General features: G+C 31.4%; 3 protein-coding genes across 4 annotated transcripts; 1 reads left to right on the plus strand and 2 right to left on the minus strand.

The window, feature by feature from the left end:
- Nucleotides 1–76: 76 nt before the first annotated feature.
- Nucleotides 77–2,403, plus strand: LOC100874699 (Suppressor of Cytokine Signaling at 44A). Its single transcript, XM_003702012.3, has 3 exons — nt 77–645; nt 698–1,272; nt 1,355–2,403. The coding sequence occupies exons 1-3, from the start codon at nt 334–336 to the stop codon at nt 1,716–1,718; spliced, it is 1,251 nt and encodes a 416-aa protein (XP_003702060.2). The 5' UTR covers nt 77–333; the 3' UTR covers nt 1,719–2,403.
- Coq9 (ubiquinone biosynthesis protein COQ9, mitochondrial) lies at nt 2,177–6,697 on the minus strand. Of its 2 annotated transcripts, XM_003702013.3 has the most exons (6): nt 6,515–6,697; nt 6,175–6,407; nt 3,527–3,718; nt 2,990–3,333; nt 2,695–2,919; nt 2,177–2,603 (listed from the first exon to the last, which is right to left on the minus strand). In XM_003702013.3, exons 2-6 carry the CDS (start codon nt 6,221–6,223, stop codon nt 2,568–2,570), a joined length of 846 nt encoding a protein of 281 aa, XP_003702061.1. In that variant the 5' UTR covers nt 6,224–6,407; nt 6,515–6,697; the 3' UTR covers nt 2,177–2,567. The 2 variants fall into 2 exon arrangements, with proteins under 2 accessions (XP_003702061.1, XP_076385693.1); XM_076529578.1 differs by lacking the exon at nt 6,515–6,697 and having other exon boundaries at nt 6,175–6,427.
- LOC105662156 (glomulin) lies at nt 3,845–5,914 on the minus strand. Its single transcript, XM_012282639.2, has one exon. The coding sequence runs from the start codon at nt 5,694–5,696 to the stop codon at nt 3,915–3,917; it is 1,782 nt and encodes a 593-aa protein (XP_012138029.2). The 5' UTR covers nt 5,697–5,914; the 3' UTR covers nt 3,845–3,914.
- Nucleotides 6,698–17,422: the final 10,725 nt, after the last annotated feature.

Below are 17,422 nucleotides of genomic sequence, written 5' to 3' on the forward strand. Positions count from 1 at the left end.
TGAACATAGTAGGAACTTTGTGTCTGAAATTGGTAGAAAAATATTTTGGGTCCCAGTAGGGAATAATTTTGAACAAATTTACAAAAGTATACGTAGAAGCATTTGCTGCGATTAGTCAACACCACTCGACATAAAAATATCCAAATAAGTGATTATAAAGCGACAGAAGGAATGAAAACATAATAATTCAATGGAAAAAACTGTAATTGTTCTGAGAAAAGAAGATAAAGAATAGATGGCGTGTGAAGTAATTTTTGATAAGACAGTCAGGTAGTAAAAGCGAACGCTTTCTTTGATTCAGAGTTAGTTTGAAGGATCGCACGACATTTGAAAATGATAAATCAAATGTCGGAAGAAACAATTACAACCGCACATACTAGTGCGGAAAAAACGCCTAATCAAGATTCAAAATCTCGAAAAGTGGGTGTGAAAACATTTGATTTTCTTTGGAAGCGTGATTCACGACGCGAAAACATACTGAAAAAGGACAGCAATCAGAAAAAAAAAGAAGATTCGATAGAAGTAAAAGTTATTGAAAGCAAGACAAAAAATGTTCTTCCTAATAAAAGGTCATTTAATTTTTTCAAGGATATTAAAAAATATATGCAGAGTAAAAAGTTGACAATACGTGATTCAAAACAAAAAGTAAGTATATAAAACATTAGCAATGTTTTGTATTTAAAGGGAATTTTTTCAGATAAAAGAATCATCTAGCCTGCAGAATGATACAGTCTGTGATTCATTAGTACTTCAAAGAAACCAATATACAATTTCTATGGAAGAGAACACAGAGTCTGAAATTAAATGTGAAGATACTACAAAACATTCTGATACTTTAAATAGCAATGAAACTTTAAGTGCTACGGATGTATCACAAAATGAATGTAGTTTAGAAAACCTAAATGAAACATTAGAAAGATATTCTGATTCTGAAAGAGAATCAGAAGCAGTAAATACACGAGTTGTTAACTTTCAAACAGATAATAATGATGAAATCATTTCTAATACGCATTATCTGTGTCCCAATAACAAAACAGTACTGACAAGGTCTGATGTGAGAGAAAATATTGCAGAGCAACATCGAATTGAAGATATTAAAGAAAGTGCGGAATCTAGTATAAATGACAAAGCAAAGGCAAGTCTTGCAGCAGAGCTGCTTAAATTAAGTAATTATGGATGGTATTGGGGACCAATATCAGGAACTGAAGCTGATGCCAAACTTATGTCAGAACCAGATGGTGCATTCTTAGTCAGGGACTCTTCAGATGACAGGTTTGTACTTCTATTAAAAGTACTTCTTAAATAATAATAGTTTTTAATATATACAATGCTTTTAATACTTGTTTGTATGTAGATACGTCCTGACACTTAGTTTTAAATCATCTGGAAAACTGCTCCATGCTCGTATGGAACATAGTGGTGGTCTATTTTCTTTATGTAACCAAAGTGAAAGCGAAGGATTTAGTTCAGTAGCTGATTTAATTAACTATACAATGAATTTTAGTCAATCAGCAGTATTTTGTTATTCACGACCTAAATATCCTGGTCATCCATCTTTCCCAGTCAGATTAACAAAACCAGTGAGCAGGTTTAATCAAGTTAGAAGTTTGCAGTATCTTTGTCGGTTTGTTATACGTCAAAATACTAGATTGGATAATATTCATAAGCTACCTTTACCAAAAAATATTAAAGGCTATATTGAGGAAGCACATTATTAACAGAAAAAAAAAATTGCAGGTATAAACATCCATTATGACATGGAATGTACTATATCATTGATATGAATTTTTATAGATCTAAATTTTTAAACTGTTTAGAAATAGTTATTGCACAAAAATTTTATTCTGAAAACAAAGAACAGATTAGATACAAACATTTTTATTTGATAAAAGCTGAAATACTTGTTGTTGAATTGAATCTTGTAGATGTTTTCATTTTTATAAAAGTTGATTGATATAGCTATGTCTGTTTTATTTATACTAATAATGAGACTTGTAAGAGTGATAGTTAAAATAATTTTAACTTGCATGAATTGTTTCATTATAAAATATGTTATATTCTTGAACATAATCAGAAGTTTAATCAACCTGTGAAGTACTTGGCTGTGTAAATACATTGTTTAGAATAAAACAATCTTCTGCTCAATTGAATGGTAAAGATACAAGTTGATCTTCCCTTGTTGTAATGGGAATAAAATTTTATTAAAAAAATAAAGGATCATACTGCCTTAATTACTGTAGTATTGCAGGGTAATTGTTAAATATTATTAGATCTATACTTTGTAACAATTTATACCTTTATATCTTGCACAAAAATTGCTCATATTTATTGAGTTCGACTTCAAATGTACAGAATTTGTTAAACTATGATATTAAAATAAATTAGATATGATTGTTAATTTAACTTAAATGTTTCTTTCTTGTTAATATTCCCACTGTATAATTGAAACTATATACATAGTCTTTTAAATGTATCTTCATTTACACTAAATTAATAAAAAAAGAAAATATTTGAAGTATCGTTTCTATAAGTGGTCGACATTTGTTTTCTTCTACTTGAAATTTACTTTATCTATTCCAGTTCAGTCCGAGTATATTACGTGCCTGTTAAAAACGACATTAAATAAAAATGTATTAATGCGATTATTTTACAATATTTTTCTATTAAATAATATTAGATTTAACTAAAACTTACTGTAATAAACGCAGCGCTTGCTGTTTCAGTAATACGATTCAAAGCTTGATCTGGTAGGGCCATATCAGAAGTTGTAAAAAATGCATGAATTTGTGCTGCATCTTTTATACGATTTTCTAAGAAGTTCCAAGTCTGTTTATGATCTACACTGTTATCTTGCAGCATATATAGTTCTGTGGTTTTATAGATGCCTGCTAATACTATTCTTCTAGTGTACCAGTTGGTCTAATCATAAAATGTTAATACAAAACATCTTAAATCACACAGAGAAAATAATATTAAAAAATTTTCTTACATCGACCGATCTATCACCGGCATAATAACAAATGTCATCTACTAAAGTAAGTAAATTAGCTAATGACATTGGTGCATTAGGTGGAAGTGCCATAAGAGCTAAAGCTTGGGGCCATGTTTTTTTGTATGGAATCACCATTCTAAGCCTTATTTCAACAGCATCGCGAACTTGTGATTCTAATGTCTTTTTTTCTTTGGTATTATTTTCTTCTGTAGCATCTGTTTGTTTCATAAGGATCTTATTTAACTCTGTATTACATGTTAAATAAAAGTATTGGACCAGATCTGCCCCTTTATTGGGAAATAATCCATGAATCACCCCAGGATATCCAATAGATTCTGCACCTTTAGTACACAACTTTTCATTATATACATTTATTAATTGTTTGTATTATATGTAAATAACATAAAATTATTATGCCTCAAAACTAAAATTAAAAACAGTTAATAAATATATCGAATTTGAAATATATTTATTTACTCATACAAACAATTGTTTCTACCTCATCAACTTAACTGAAAAAATGTTATAAATTACCAGCACTAATAGCTTGCTGACTCCATCCTAGATCATGAACATACTTTAAAGATGCAGCAAGAATTTTTGATTTGATATTTTTTTCATATTCTTCCTCACTTTCCTTGGTACATTGCTGATTTGTTTGTTGCGTATTGCCATCTTCAGTCTGATTAGTGAGTAATGTCCTACAAGTCCATAAACTTCTAAAACCTAATAAAATTAAAATTAATTTTTTTATTTCATAAATAATATACATTTACTTTTATCATAATCATTAGTATATTTATAAAATAAAACATGTGAATTATGAGGTACACTTGAAATAAATTAACTGTAAATAATAAAAATATTTTATTCAACAGCAGATAATGTACATGTTTCAAATACATATCAACATAGAATGATATTATTCTGAAATTAAATCCTTATTACTATGTTGTTTAAAAGGGTTATTAAGAATACATTCATTAACTCTAATTAAAATGCTTTCCATCACATCAAGTCCATTCACTGCTTGATAACAGAATGAAAGTTTCTTTGAAATTGGCATTGCTGGTAATTTTTCACCTCCTACAGTTAATGTTACTTCTGCATCATTTTTCTCTAATTCTATATTTCCATTTACTTTATTATTTTTCTTTTGATCTTCTAAATCCTTTATCTTTACTTTCCAATGTACTCTACACAAATTTATACCTTCTCTGAGTGGTTTCAAGTAATCTTTTTCTAATTTATCTACTAAATTCCAAATTCCAGTTTGATTGTGATTATCTCTAATAAATAAAAATCTTAAAAGATTTAAACTAGTAATTATCTCATCAGATAACTCTACTAAGTCTGATGCACTTCCATGTGGTAATTTACAAGCCAATCTAATCAAAGATTCTAAATTACTACCAAGAAAATGTGAAATAGGTGGAGTTGCTTGAAGGCATTCAATAACAGAAGCTTTGAATATTCCAGTAGTTAAACTAAGTAAACCAGAGTGTTCACTAGTTTGGTATAAACGAAAAACAATTAAATATCTGGCTTCCATGTCAAACATTTCAATGTATTCTTGAAATATGTTTAAAGCTTTCTTTCTTTCTTTATCAATATTACAATAAATCATAACTTTCACGATTACATCAAACAGCCGTGAATAAATATTAAGTTCCAATAATTGTGATGTTAGAGAGCGTTTTGTCAATCTTTTCAAAAATTCGTCCATCAGATTTAAACCTTTTGTAACAGTTTCTGGTTCTTCAAGAAGTTTAATAACAAGATATAAACATGCTTGAAAAATATATTGCAAATCATATATTTGTGGTACCTTTTCCCATAAATGTGATTTTGTCACAATATAAAAATAAAAATTGGCATATGCTAAATCTGATATATTTTCATCTAACTCAAACAATGTTACTTTAAGATTAGAACATTCTTCTTCTACATGTTTTCTTTTAAAACTGGTCCTTTTACTTCTTAAATTTACAACATTCAGATACCAAAGTAAATCTCCATTCATATGACTTGCAAGAATTATAATTCTTTCTGGTAAGGATTGTTGCAAATGTAATTTTAATTCTTTTTCTGAAAGAAAACACAATGGTTTTCCCATTAAAAAGATTAACAGACTTGTAAGATAATCTCTTAACATGGTATGTTCTTCTGAATTATCCAATCTTGCTTCCTCTACTAATGGTTCCAAAAATGATATAATTGCATCATAAACACTTTGTATTTTATTTATATTGGTGATGTTGTTTTCAGATTCTTTATCTGGTATTGATAAACCATCAACATAAGACCTTAATGTACTGATACACCACTCTATAGCTTTCATTTTATTATTCATTTTATAAAGGCATCTATTAAGTACCTTTAAAATTATACAAAATTTTACATCATCCTCTGGACCTTCAATTTGTTCCAACAGTTCTAATACTGTCTCAGAAGGATTACATTTTTCTACTAGAAAGTTTAATAATGCAGTGCAACATTCAATTAATTCTGTATTATTCTTTGTATTTTCAAGCGTAAGATAAGATGATATAATTGGTACAATATCCCATGAGTATTCTTGAATAACATTTTCAAAACGATCATCCTTAAAGTGGTTTAAAGCTTCTTGAAGTTTGTTTTCTTTTAAATAATTAGTTAAGTCATTGATAAATTTCTCTTTTACATTTTCCTTAGGCTCTGACATTTTTTAATAAATTTATTTATCACATAAATATTAAATTGTTAATAATTTTCTTGACAAAAATTTTCCTTGCTCATCATTTTCAAAACACACAACAATAACATAACCTTCCCCTCCAATGTATTAAATATATTATATTATTTCCATAAATTTATGACAAATGATAACACAATTATTATATACTTTTAAAAAGAAATTGTAATGTACAATGGATTACGAGATTGTACATACATTTAAGAATATTATTGTTTTGCCTATTTTAATGCATTAACAAAATTGTGTCCTGATCACAGGCACAAAACATATAATAAACAAATTGCACAATGAAACACAGTTATTGCATGTACTATACGATTTGTAATATTCTTTTTATGTATTTGATAATTAAGTCACAAATTTTAAGCAATAAATGTCCAGATCAAAATAATGTGCGTACAAATTGCGAGTGGCATATGTTATGCCTATAAGAAAACTTACTTACCATTGATTGAAAAACCTTTTCGTATCAACAAAATACTTGACATAGCCATATCCACAATTTCAAACAAACTACTTGTCTTACATTTATATATACATGTAATACAAGGAAACCAAGAAAGTACGATTAATATTCTACTTGTAAGATTCGTTGATGGATGTATACTTTGTGAATTATACTTAAAGTTACATTCCTTGTAAATTTATCTTAAATATTCTCTTTTATTTACATTTAGCCTAGATAATTGAATAAAATAAAAATGCATTAATTTAAATTATATCTAAAAACTGTAAAAAAATAGAATTAATAACAAAATCGTATAATATTCATTTTGAGATTATACTTGTTAGATGATCAGTTTTCGTTTATTCTGCGCATGTCAGCTCTGAATAATTCAAGCACGCTTAGTAACAAACAGTAACGCCTAATCATATTCAGTATATTCTGGACACCCAGTATATGTATCCAATGATCTTTTATTTAGCATATTTGCTCAGTTCTCTTTATTCACATATTTTTGTCTACCATATATATAACTACCGGAAATTTAATTTAACGGAAAACAATACACATGGCGCCGTCCAGTGGCAGTTTGGATAACTAATGAAACTGCTGTTTCAAAACCGTGTAGTTCACCCTGTTCGCCGGAGAGATGGCGTTTGTTTCATTTTCACGTGGCGCCGTCTAGTGGCAGTTTGGAAAACTAACGAAACTGCTGTTTCAAAACCGTGTAGTTCACCCTGTTCGCCGGAGAGATGGCGTTTGTTCTATTTTCGCTGATGACGTCACTTTTAAAAAAACCGCACGTAAAACGTTCGAAAAATACGAAACTATTATGCGTTCAAAATAGTTCGCACAAATAAAATATATCGTAATATATTTATTAACAATAATTTTGCAATATATCTGCAAAAGTGAGTTAAAAAAAATAATAAATTTAAACAATAGCAATAATAAATTTGTTAATAAACAATCGAAAAATATAAAATTATACAAAAATTCATGTTAGAATAATTATAAAACCTTCAATCATAATGGTTGCACCCTATTGGTGGATTACATGATGTCTAATTGGCCACTGTAACTACCAATCACTCATTATACTCGAAAAGGTCGAATATGGTCTATTGGTCGATTATACGATGTCTAATTGGCTGTTGTTAACAACCAATAACTTTCACGGTAGCGGGAGGTCAAATCCTCGCAGTTGTATTTTGGAAGTCTCGGAGGTCAGATGCCTGCTGTCAACACTTACCGGTACGAGTCAAGGGTTTACTTAATTGATACTGTGCTTGTCCCAACGTTACCTAATGTGCTTTAACAAGTGTTTAGTGTGCTTTAATAAATATTTTTTAATAAATATGGGGGTGTATTAACAAATTTTATGGTGTGATTCTACAAGTGTCAGTGACTTTACCGGTGTGTTTCCTTAAGTGATTGTGCATGTGTATACGGATTTATTAGTGTACCTAGTGTACTACTACTAGTGTTTAGTGTGCTTTAATAAATATTTTTTATTAAATATGTGGGTGTATTAACAAGTTTTATGGAGTGGTTCTACAAGTATCAGTGACTTTACTAGTGTGTTTCCTTAAGTGATTGTGCATGTGTATACGGATTTAATAGTGCGTTTTATGGTGCGGTTATTTAAATGTTTTATTAATTTTTTACTGTTTTATTGCATTTTATGGAGTGGTTATTTAAGTGTTTTTACAAACTGTTAGTGGTTATTAGTGCACTTTATGTAACAGTTATTGAAGTGTATTGGCTTATTGTTACTGGTGCTTTAGTGTACTTTATGCAATGATTATTTAAGTGTATTGGCATATTGTTACTGGTGCTTTAATGTACTTTATGCAATGATTATTTAAGTGTATTGGCATATTGTTACTGGTGCTTTAGTGTACTTTATGTAGTGGTTATTTAAATGTTTTGTCAAACTGTTACTGGTGTTTCAACTGTAGTTGCCTATGTGTTTCGTTATATTTTTGCAAACGTTTACCATGCTCTCTAAAGTAATTACCCAAGTGTGTTGACATGCATTTTCGAATATTTTACAATATTTTACGATGTTACACGTATTGACAAACGTTTGCAAATTTATAACCGAATGTAGTTATTGTACTTATTTCTGCATGTCAATCAAAATACAAATTGTTAAACACAGTTAATTAATCGTTGTGTTCCTGTTATGATTACAGGAGGCCACACCAACTTCACGGACAAACCGCCAAATCCAAATCTGACGAAAGCAGCCAATCAACCAAGTAGCCAAGCAGTCAATCAATCAATCAAGCAGCCAAGCAGTCAATCAACCAAGCAACCAGTCAATCAGATGTGCAGTCTCAGATGACTTACTGGTGAAACGATCGCAGTGATGCAAGTCAGCGATCGGTGAGTCGCATGCTTTACGATTCCTCCGGTTCCCATCATGTCGTAGGACGAATGGTCCGAAGCGACACGGGAACTGGTTGTATTTTTTATTTTTGAGCGAGCATAGTGACCACGACTGTACGATCGTGCAAAATTCGTACACACTGTTTATTTTATTTATTAGATCAGGTCAGGGTTTTCTTGTACATCGCGTTTTAACTTCTTTTCAATTTAAAATTAAAATTAGTACATAGAAGTCGGATGACCCTCCGATTTCACAGTAGTTGTCGAGTCACTTTTATAAAGTTATAGAGTCACTTTCAATTTTTACGTACGCGTGAAAATTTTTTAAATACATATGTACAAGAAAGTATCGCGAGAAACAGATTTTGATATCAAAGTTATTTACGAATGTTTGAGTCATTTAGAAATTTACTTTGATATTACAAATCTGTTAAAAATGAAACAACCGATATACTTAGATTTTTGCAAAGTGATCTTCCATTTTCCATTTTGAACATTTTTTAAAGTTAGAGTCAATTTTTGCTGGAAGACACTTTATTAGCATGTTTCTAATCAAGTTTTTTAGCTCAGGATTTTCAGCACACATGAAGAAAACTGGTAGGTCAAAATACATGTGGCCGTGTTCATTTTTATGCTCTAAATTCATGCGCGTGCTTAGATGTTACTCGCATGAGTTAGGGCAGGTGGACACGGTTTAGTTTTAAGATGTTTGGCGATCGACAAATTGACAGTGAACTATCGACACAAGTTACACGTGTGTGTGTGGTTAGGTCGTGGACCTTGTGTCGATTACACTATAGATTTATTTTTTAAATTTTGCAAAATTCTATTTGTAAATGCATACAAAATGCAAGTCGAGTCATTTGAAAATGCATACAAAATGCAAGTAGAGTCATTTGAAAATTTTATAAAGTTATTAAGTTAGAAAATTGTATTAGTAGTTTAAATTATTACATGTGCATATTACATTGAATATTCGAAAGAGTACGAAAATGAAATATGTATGTTCACTGTCGATTGTCGATCGATTTCAGCAAAAAGGTATGAACTTAGAGTGTGAATGTAGTATTGAACTCGGGTGTCGGAGACGTCCCGGGACGTACTCCCTAGGATTAGGCTTTTTTGCACCCGGGTGGTATGTGTGAGAACCGTGGAGTGTGTTTTTGTGAGAATGGACTTTGCAATTTTTTAAATATAGCGATAGGCAGGCAGGTAGCTTACTTCTGGTGTGAATGAGTTAGTTTTAAGTAGGTAGGGCCAGAGCAAGCTTTCACGTTTCTCTGTTCTCCTCTCTCACACGTGAGATGCTTGCATCTGGGGGGTTCACGAAAAATCGAGAAGAGAAAAATATTAAATATGAATTTATTTAATATTCTCTTGAACTCGATTGTTCGTTCAGGCCAGGCCTTTTTAGTTTATAAGTCGCAGTCGGGTTCTAGATCCGACTGCAAAAATGAAGTATAAAGTGAAGTGAAGTGCAGTGAAATAAAATATTCTGCTCGGACATTCTTTTACGGACAGCGTATTCTGAGAATCGCTGGTCGTATTTCTATTTTGAGTAATTTTTCTTTCTAACTTATTACACATATTATATAAAATTTCGATTTTGTTATCGATCGAAATAAATGGATAGTATTGCAATTTTATATCTATAAAATTGTAGGCTATCTGTTTATGGAGATTGATAGCGAAATTGAGAATTTATGTAATTGAAAACTAAGAATGTCCGAGTTACCGTAAAAATTCGCGAGTGATTTTTGTGAGGCTTTGCCGAAGAGAGAAGAGGCTATATGCCGAAGAGCCCCGGCAAAAATTGCCAAAGAAGAGGGGAACTATTAATGGCTGTCCATCTTAGGATGGACAGTCATTTTGTCACTATGCTCGCTAATTATTTTTTTGTATTTTATATGTGTTTTTTCGAACGATACAAAATGTATCGTTTTGCTCGAATTTTTACGAGCAAAGCCACCCGCGATTTTTATGCCCTCCCAATTAAATTTCGAGATTAAAGATTTTTGCTTAACTTCGCGATTAAATTTTGAAATTAGAGATTTTTGTGACCCTTCGCGATTCGAGATTTTTATGCCCGCCCAATTAAATTTTGAGATTAGAGATTTTTGTGTCCCTTCGCGATTCGAGATTTTTATGCCCGCCCAATTAAATTTCGAGATTAGAGATTTTTGTGTCCCTTCGCGATTACATTACGAAATTAGAGATTTTTGCATCCCTTCGCGATCACAGTACAAAATTAGAGATTTTTGTATCCCTTCGCGATTAAATTTTGAGATTCGACATTTTTATATCCCTTCGCGATTTTATTTCGAGCATCGAGATTTGTACACCCCTTCGCGATTTTAATTTCCCCGAATTTTATGTGCTAATTATTTTTCTCTGTTTCAGGAATTGATTTTGAATAAATTGTTTTATTGTTGATTCCTCTTAATTTCGTAATTGTCATTGTGTTTTCTGTTTTTCGATAGGGTTGTTTCACTTCTTCTCGTACAATTTTGTAGGATAATCAAATTTTGTATGTTTCAGATTTTACTTTTTGGTAAGATAATATGTTCTCTTCTCAAATTTCTGTTTTAATAATTTTTTGTCTGTTTTAGTGTTTCGTCTTCGCTAAGTTATGTCATTTCCTCAAATCCGCAATTTTCATTGCGTTTTGTTTTTTGAAATTCTTGTATGAAATAAAGAAAAATTTTCCTCCCTCTCCCACAATTTTCTGTGTTAATAGAATTTTGTCTGTTTCAGATTTTTATTTTATGTAAGTAATGAAATAATTTATATTTGTCTCAATAAAATTTTGTCTGTTTCAGTATTTAATTTTTGGTAAGTTCCTACATTGCTCCTTCTTCTCGAATTTCTGAATTAATAATTTTTTGTCTGTTTTAGTGTTTCGTCTTCGCTAAGTTATGTCATTTCCTCAAATCCGCAATTTTCATCGCGTTTTGTTTTTTGAAATTATTGTATGAAATAAAGAAAAATTTTCCTTCTCCTTCCACAATTTTCTGTGTTAATAGAAATTTGTCTGTTTCAGATTTTTATTTTATGTAAGTAATGAAATAATTTATATTTGCCTTAATAAAATTTTGTCTGTTTCAGTATTTAATTTTTGGTAAGTTCCTACATTGCTCTTTCTTCTCGAATTTCTGTTTTAATAATTTTTTGTCTGTTTTAGTGTTTCGTCTTCGCTAAGTTATGTCATTCCCTCAAATCCGCAATTTTCATTGCGTTTTGTTTTTTGAAATTCTTGTATGAAATAAAGAAAAATTTTCCTCCTTCTCCCACAATTTTCTGTATTAATAGAATTTTGTCTGTTTCAGATTTTTATTTTATGTAAGTAATGAAATAATTTATATTTGCCTCAATAACTTTTGTCTGTTTTAGATTTTTATTTTACGTAAGTAATGAAATAATTTATATTTGCCTTAATAAAATTTTGTCTGTTTCAGAATTGAATTTTTGGTAAGTTCTGTTCAATGAATTAGTTTTTTAATTCCGAGCTTGTGGGAGGAAGGGTGGGCTCGGGCGCAGGTTTTTCGTCACGATACGTGGCGAAAAGCTTGCGCAAATTGTAAGTGCCTTTTGTTCTAACTTGCACTCATCTTTACAATTTTTTAACTTGTTATATATTAGATTGTTACAAATTAGATTGTTACGTATTAGATTGTAGTAATAGCCTATCATTTTTATTGTCAATTGCTTGAAACTTAAAAGAAAGTTCTTCCAACTTTCTTCTTTAACACTTTTCTTTACAAAGTTTTACATTATACGAGTGCAATTTTAGAACAAAAGGCACATTTAGGGATTTTGTATTGTAGTATGCGTGAGTGTGTGAAAATGTGAGTACAGGATGCAGGACCTATTTAGTTTAAGAGTTTTTCTGATTTTAAATGATTTTATTTTTTATTTCGAAGATTTCAGGTCTTCATTCTATTTTAGTTCTTGCTTGGAAGTTTTCAAGTCTTCATTCTATTTTAGTCCTTGCCTGGAAGTTTTCAAGTCTTCTCTATTTTATTTCTTGCTGCAAAGGTTTCAAGTCTTTTCTCTACTTTTATTCTTGCTCCGGTTTTCAAGACTCTTCGTTATTTTATTTCATCTACTGTATTTTTGGTGATTTCAATTTTTCCAAAGTTGTGTTTCGGATAATGATAGATTTCATTCCTTGTCTTTCAATTTTCTGTCTTTAACTGCATTCGTCTGTTTCAGGTTTTAATTTTATGTAAGTAATTTTTAATATTTCTTTTTTTGTCTTAATTGCTTCTGTCTGTTTCAGGTTTTAATTTTATGTAAGTAATTTTTAAAATTTCTAATTTGTTTTAATTACTTTTTGTCTGTTTCAGGTTTTAATTTTATGTAAGTAATTTTAATATTTCATATTTGTTTTAATTACTTTTTGTCTGTTTCAGGTTTTAATTTTGTGTAAGTAATTTTTATTGTTTCATATTTGTCTTAATTACTTTTCGTCTGTTTCAGGTTTTAATTTTGTGTAAGTAATCTTTAAAATTTCTAATTTGTCTTAATCATTTTTGTCTGTTTCAGGTTTTAATTTTGTGTAAGTATTTTTAATGTTTCATATTTGTTTTAATCATTTTTGTGTATTTCAGGTTTTATTTTTATGTAAGTAATTTTTAATATTTCATATTTGGCTTAATTACTTCTTGTCTGTTTCAGGTTTTAATTTCATGTAAGTAATTTTTAATATTTCTAATTTTTCTTAATCATTTTTGTATTTTCCAGGATTTATTTTTATGTGAGTAATTTTTAATGTTTCATATTTGTCTTAATTACTTTTTGTCTGTTTCAGGTTTTAACTTTATGTAAGTAATTTTTAATGATTCATGTTTGTCTTAATTACTTCTTGTCTGTTTCAGGTTTTAATTTGGTGTAAGTAATTTTTAAAATTTCTAATTTGTCTTAATCATTTTTGTCTGTTTCAGGTTTTAATTTTTTGTAAGTAATTTTTAATATTTCATATTTGGCTTAATTACTTTTAATCTGTTTCAGGTTTTAATTTCATTTAAGTAATTTTTAATATTTCTAATTTTTCTTAATCATTTTTGTACTTTTCAGGATTTATTTTTATGTGAGTAATTTTTAATGTTTCATATTTGTCTTAATTACTTTTTGTCTGTTTCAGGTTTTAACTTTATGTAAGTAATTTTTAATGATTCATGTTTGTCTTAATTACATTTTTATGTTACAGGTTAAAATTTTAAGTAATTGTATATTTCCCAAATATATTGTATTTTATTTGCGTATTTTTATCGAGTCGACTCGAGTTTCATTTCACTTGTATTCCGAAAATGTTAATATGAATTTTGCATGTTAGCATGAATTGTGCATGCCTAAACATTATAACGTTTCTAATCTTGCATTTGCTTCTCTATTTCTTTTTTTTATTGTTACCTCCAATTATTGTATAGATAATGAATAGGTCATCACTGAAGACTTCCTTCGAGGGATATCATCAACTAATTTTAAGTAATTTTAAGTAATTTTAAGTTGCGTCTATTGTAAAACATTGTAGTATGAATGAGTGCATGTGTGAATGGCGTATACGCGAAGACTGAAGACATCAATCATCGAGAGATCATCGAGGAATCATCGAGGGATACATGCGTTAGTTTTAAGTTAATTTTATGCGTGCGTTAGTTCTAAGTTATGTGTGCTCGTGGGAGGGCGGGTGGGTCCCTGTAAGTGCCTCTCATTCTAACTTGCACTCATCTTCTCAATTCTCAATCTTTGTACACGTTAGCTTATAGTATACTCAGTTATTTTTTGTCAATCGTTCCGAACCCAAGTGGATCATTGGGGGTTCATAGCGCAGTGGACACGCGGCAGAGGTGAGCTGCAAGTGCTGGTGTAGCGCCAGGGACACATCTCTGCGGGGCCGATCGATTGATGAACCATCTCGATCTGCCGCCTCACGGCAGGGGTCTCCTCTCTGCGGTCAGACTTGCCTCAAACGCAAGCGGGGAGAAATGGGAGACCCTCCGCGGATGTGTCACTCGTTCTTGCCAGTATTTTCGGTTCATCTCTGTCTCGTGGTTCACGTAAGCCACTATGGACTACCCTTTGACCCATGGAAGGCGAGGTTCACTTGGCGAAAAATACTGATCCCCTTTTTTCATAGAAAGTTCTTCTAACTTTCTTTTCTTTTTGTCAGAAAGTTCTTCTAACTTTCTTTTGTTTTAGTAGAAAGTTCTTCTAACTTTCTTCCCTTTGCTTTTCGAGTTCGTTATAGATTATTTGAGTGCAATCTTAGAATGAGAGGTACCGTGCGGCGTTTAGAATAAGTTAAGCGTATGTGTGTGGGGCTCCATGCAATTAGTATTAAGTTAATGTATGCGTGTGCGTGTGGTACAAGTTCTTTGCAATTTTGTGGTAAAGAACTTGTATGTGCGAGCCTATGAGCTAAGTAGAGTCAGAACTCATTTATCCTTCCGATAAATGAGGTTGCATTTGGAGGGTGGAAGGGATTTGGAGTTAGGGTGGGTCACTATCGTAGCCACCTCCACGTGGTGTGACCCGGTAATCGGTATAGTTCTCTAAAGATTTTTTAGTCTTTAGAAAACTATACCGAGCTGAGAGCTACGGTTTTATTTCGCGATTTTATTTCGAATATTTCACTCCTGTGCTTAATTTTCTATGTTAATAAAATTTTATCTGTTTCAGCATTTAATTTTTCGTTAGTTCCTACATTGTTCTCTCTTCTAAAATTTCTGTGTCAGTAATTTTTGCTAATTTATCATGTTCTCTCCTCCAAATTTTTGTGCTAATTAATTTTTGTCTGTTTCAGAATTTAATTTTTGATAAGTTAAAATATTGAGTGTATTAGTTTCATGTTGATTCCGAGCTTGTGGGAGGAAGGGTGGGCTCGGGCGTAAGTTTTTCGTCACAATCTGTGGCGAAAAGCTTACGCATTTTTTAATGCCTCTTGTTCTACCTTGCACTCATTTTCACAATTTTTCAACTTTTTATATTTTAAAAATTTTTCACAAGTTTTATTTTTAATTCAATAGTGTATTCTTATAACTTGATTGAAACATAAAAGAAAGTTCTTCAAACTTTCTTCAAACTTTCTTTTTATTTCCTTCATTTTTCTTTCATTTAATTTTACCTTATACGAGTGCAAGTTTAGAACAAGAGGCACATGTAGAGTCTTTAGAAATTTTAATTTGTGTGATTGAAATGGAATTGCAGTTGCAATTACATTTTTTAAATGTGTAAATGTTTTTATTTTCAGGCTCAACTTTTATTTTCAGCTTTTATTTTCAGACAGGATCGAATTTTTATTTTGCTTTTTGATGTTCTTGAATTTTTCCTCATTTTTTCGGGTTCTGAAGTTTTCATATTTAATATTATTGTAGTATGAATAATGTGTGAAATGTGCATAGGTACACGAAGATTGAAGACATCGATCATCGTGGGATCATCGTGGGATCATCGTGGGATCATCGTGGGATCATCGTGGGATCATCGTGGGATGCGTGCGTTAGTTTTAAGCTAATTTTATGCGTGCGTTAGTTTTAAGTAAAGTGTGCTCGTGGGCAGGGCGGGTGGGTCCTTGTAAGTGCCTCTCATTCTAACTTGCACTCATCTTCTCAATTCTCAATCTTTGTACGCGTTAGCTTATAATATACTCAGTTATTTTTTGTCAATCGTTCCGAACCCAAGTGGATCATTGGGGGTTCATAGCGCAGTGAACACGCGGCAGAGGTGAGCTGCAAGTGCTGGTGTAGCGCCAGGGACACATCTCTGCGGGGCCGATCGATTGATGAACCATCTCGATCTGCCGCCTCACGGCAGGGGTCTCCTCTCTGCGGTCAGACTTGCCTCAAACGCAAGCGGGGAGAAATGGGAGACCCTCCGCGGATGTGTCACTCGTTCTTGCCAGTATTTTCGGTTCATCTCTGTCTCGTGGTTCACGTAAGCCACTATGGACTACCCTTTGACCCATGGAAGGCGAGGTTCACTTGGCGAAAAATGCTGATCCCCTTTTTGACAGAAAGTTCTTCTAACTTTCTCTTCTTTTTGTCAGAAAGTTCTTCTAACTTTCTTCCCTTTGCTTTTTAAATTCGTCATAGATCATATGAGTGTAATCTTAGAATGAGAGGTACCGTGCGGCGTTTAGAATAAGTTAAGCGTATGTGTGTGGGATCCTATGCGATTAGTATTAAGTTAATGTATGTGTGCGTGTGTGTGATACAAGTTCTTTGCTGGATTGTGGTAAAGAACTTGTATATGCGAGCCTATGAGCTAAGTAGAGTCAGAACTCATTTATCCTTCCGATAAATGAGGTTGCATTTGGAGGGTGGTAGGGATTTGGAGTTAGGGTGGGTCACTATCGTAGCAACCTCCACGTGGTGTGACCTGGTAATCGATATCGTTTTCTAAACATTTTTATAAAACTGAATTTTAGAAAGCGATATCGAGCTAATAGCTACGAATTAAATTATAATTTTATTTGTTCCACATTTTCTTTTACGAAAGTTTTTGAATCAAGTAAACATAAATTACAAGTTCCATTCTTGCAAATCTATAAGATTTACAAATCTTAGAATAAAATGAAAAACTTTGCAAAACTAGGTGACAGCAGATAAGACGGAAACCACTGGTTGTACAAACGAGCGGGAAATTTAAATCGAGCAAAACTACTTTAAGGTCAGTCTCTCGTAATTTGGAATACATTTGTAATCAATTTTTTGTACATTACTAATATTATTTTCTCAGGTATTTTTATCGATTTTACGATATGGAAACGATAAAAGAGAAAAGAATATACCAAAGCTCTACAAAATACATTTAAAGGGTAGGTATTACGGAAATGATTACTACAAATATTTTA

Source organism: Megachile rotundata, chromosome 3 (assembly GCF_050947335.1).
Source record: "Megachile rotundata isolate GNS110a chromosome 3, iyMegRotu1, whole genome shotgun sequence".
Taxonomy (NCBI): Eukaryota; Metazoa; Arthropoda; class Insecta; order Hymenoptera; family Megachilidae; genus Megachile; species Megachile rotundata.

Excerpts from the sequence above, each read along its gene's own strand:
- Coq9 (XM_003702013.3), bottom strand. The coding sequence starts at position 6,223 with ATGGCTATGTCAAGTATTTTGTTGATACGAAAAGGTTTTTCAATCAAT. Across the intron at positions 3,719-6,174 it reads AAAAGGTTTTTCAATCAATG|GTTTTAGAAGTTTATGGACT; the intron begins GTAAGTAAGTTT and ends TAATTTTATTAG. Across the intron at positions 2,920-2,989 it reads CCGGTGATAGATCGGTCGAT|ACCAACTGGTACACTAGAAG; the intron begins GTAAGAAAATTT and ends TTTTATGATTAG.
- LOC105662156 (XM_012282639.2), bottom strand. The coding sequence starts at position 5,696 with ATGTCAGAGCCTAAGGAAAATGTAAAAGAGAAATTTATCAATGACTTA.
- LOC100874699 (XM_003702012.3), top strand. The coding sequence starts at position 334 with ATGATAAATCAAATGTCGGAAGAAACAATTACAACCGCACATACTAGT. Across the intron at positions 646-697 it reads TACGTGATTCAAAACAAAAA|ATAAAAGAATCATCTAGCCT; the intron begins GTAAGTATATAA and ends GAATTTTTTCAG. Across the intron at positions 1,273-1,354 it reads AGGGACTCTTCAGATGACAG|ATACGTCCTGACACTTAGTT; the intron begins GTTTGTACTTCT and ends GTTTGTATGTAG.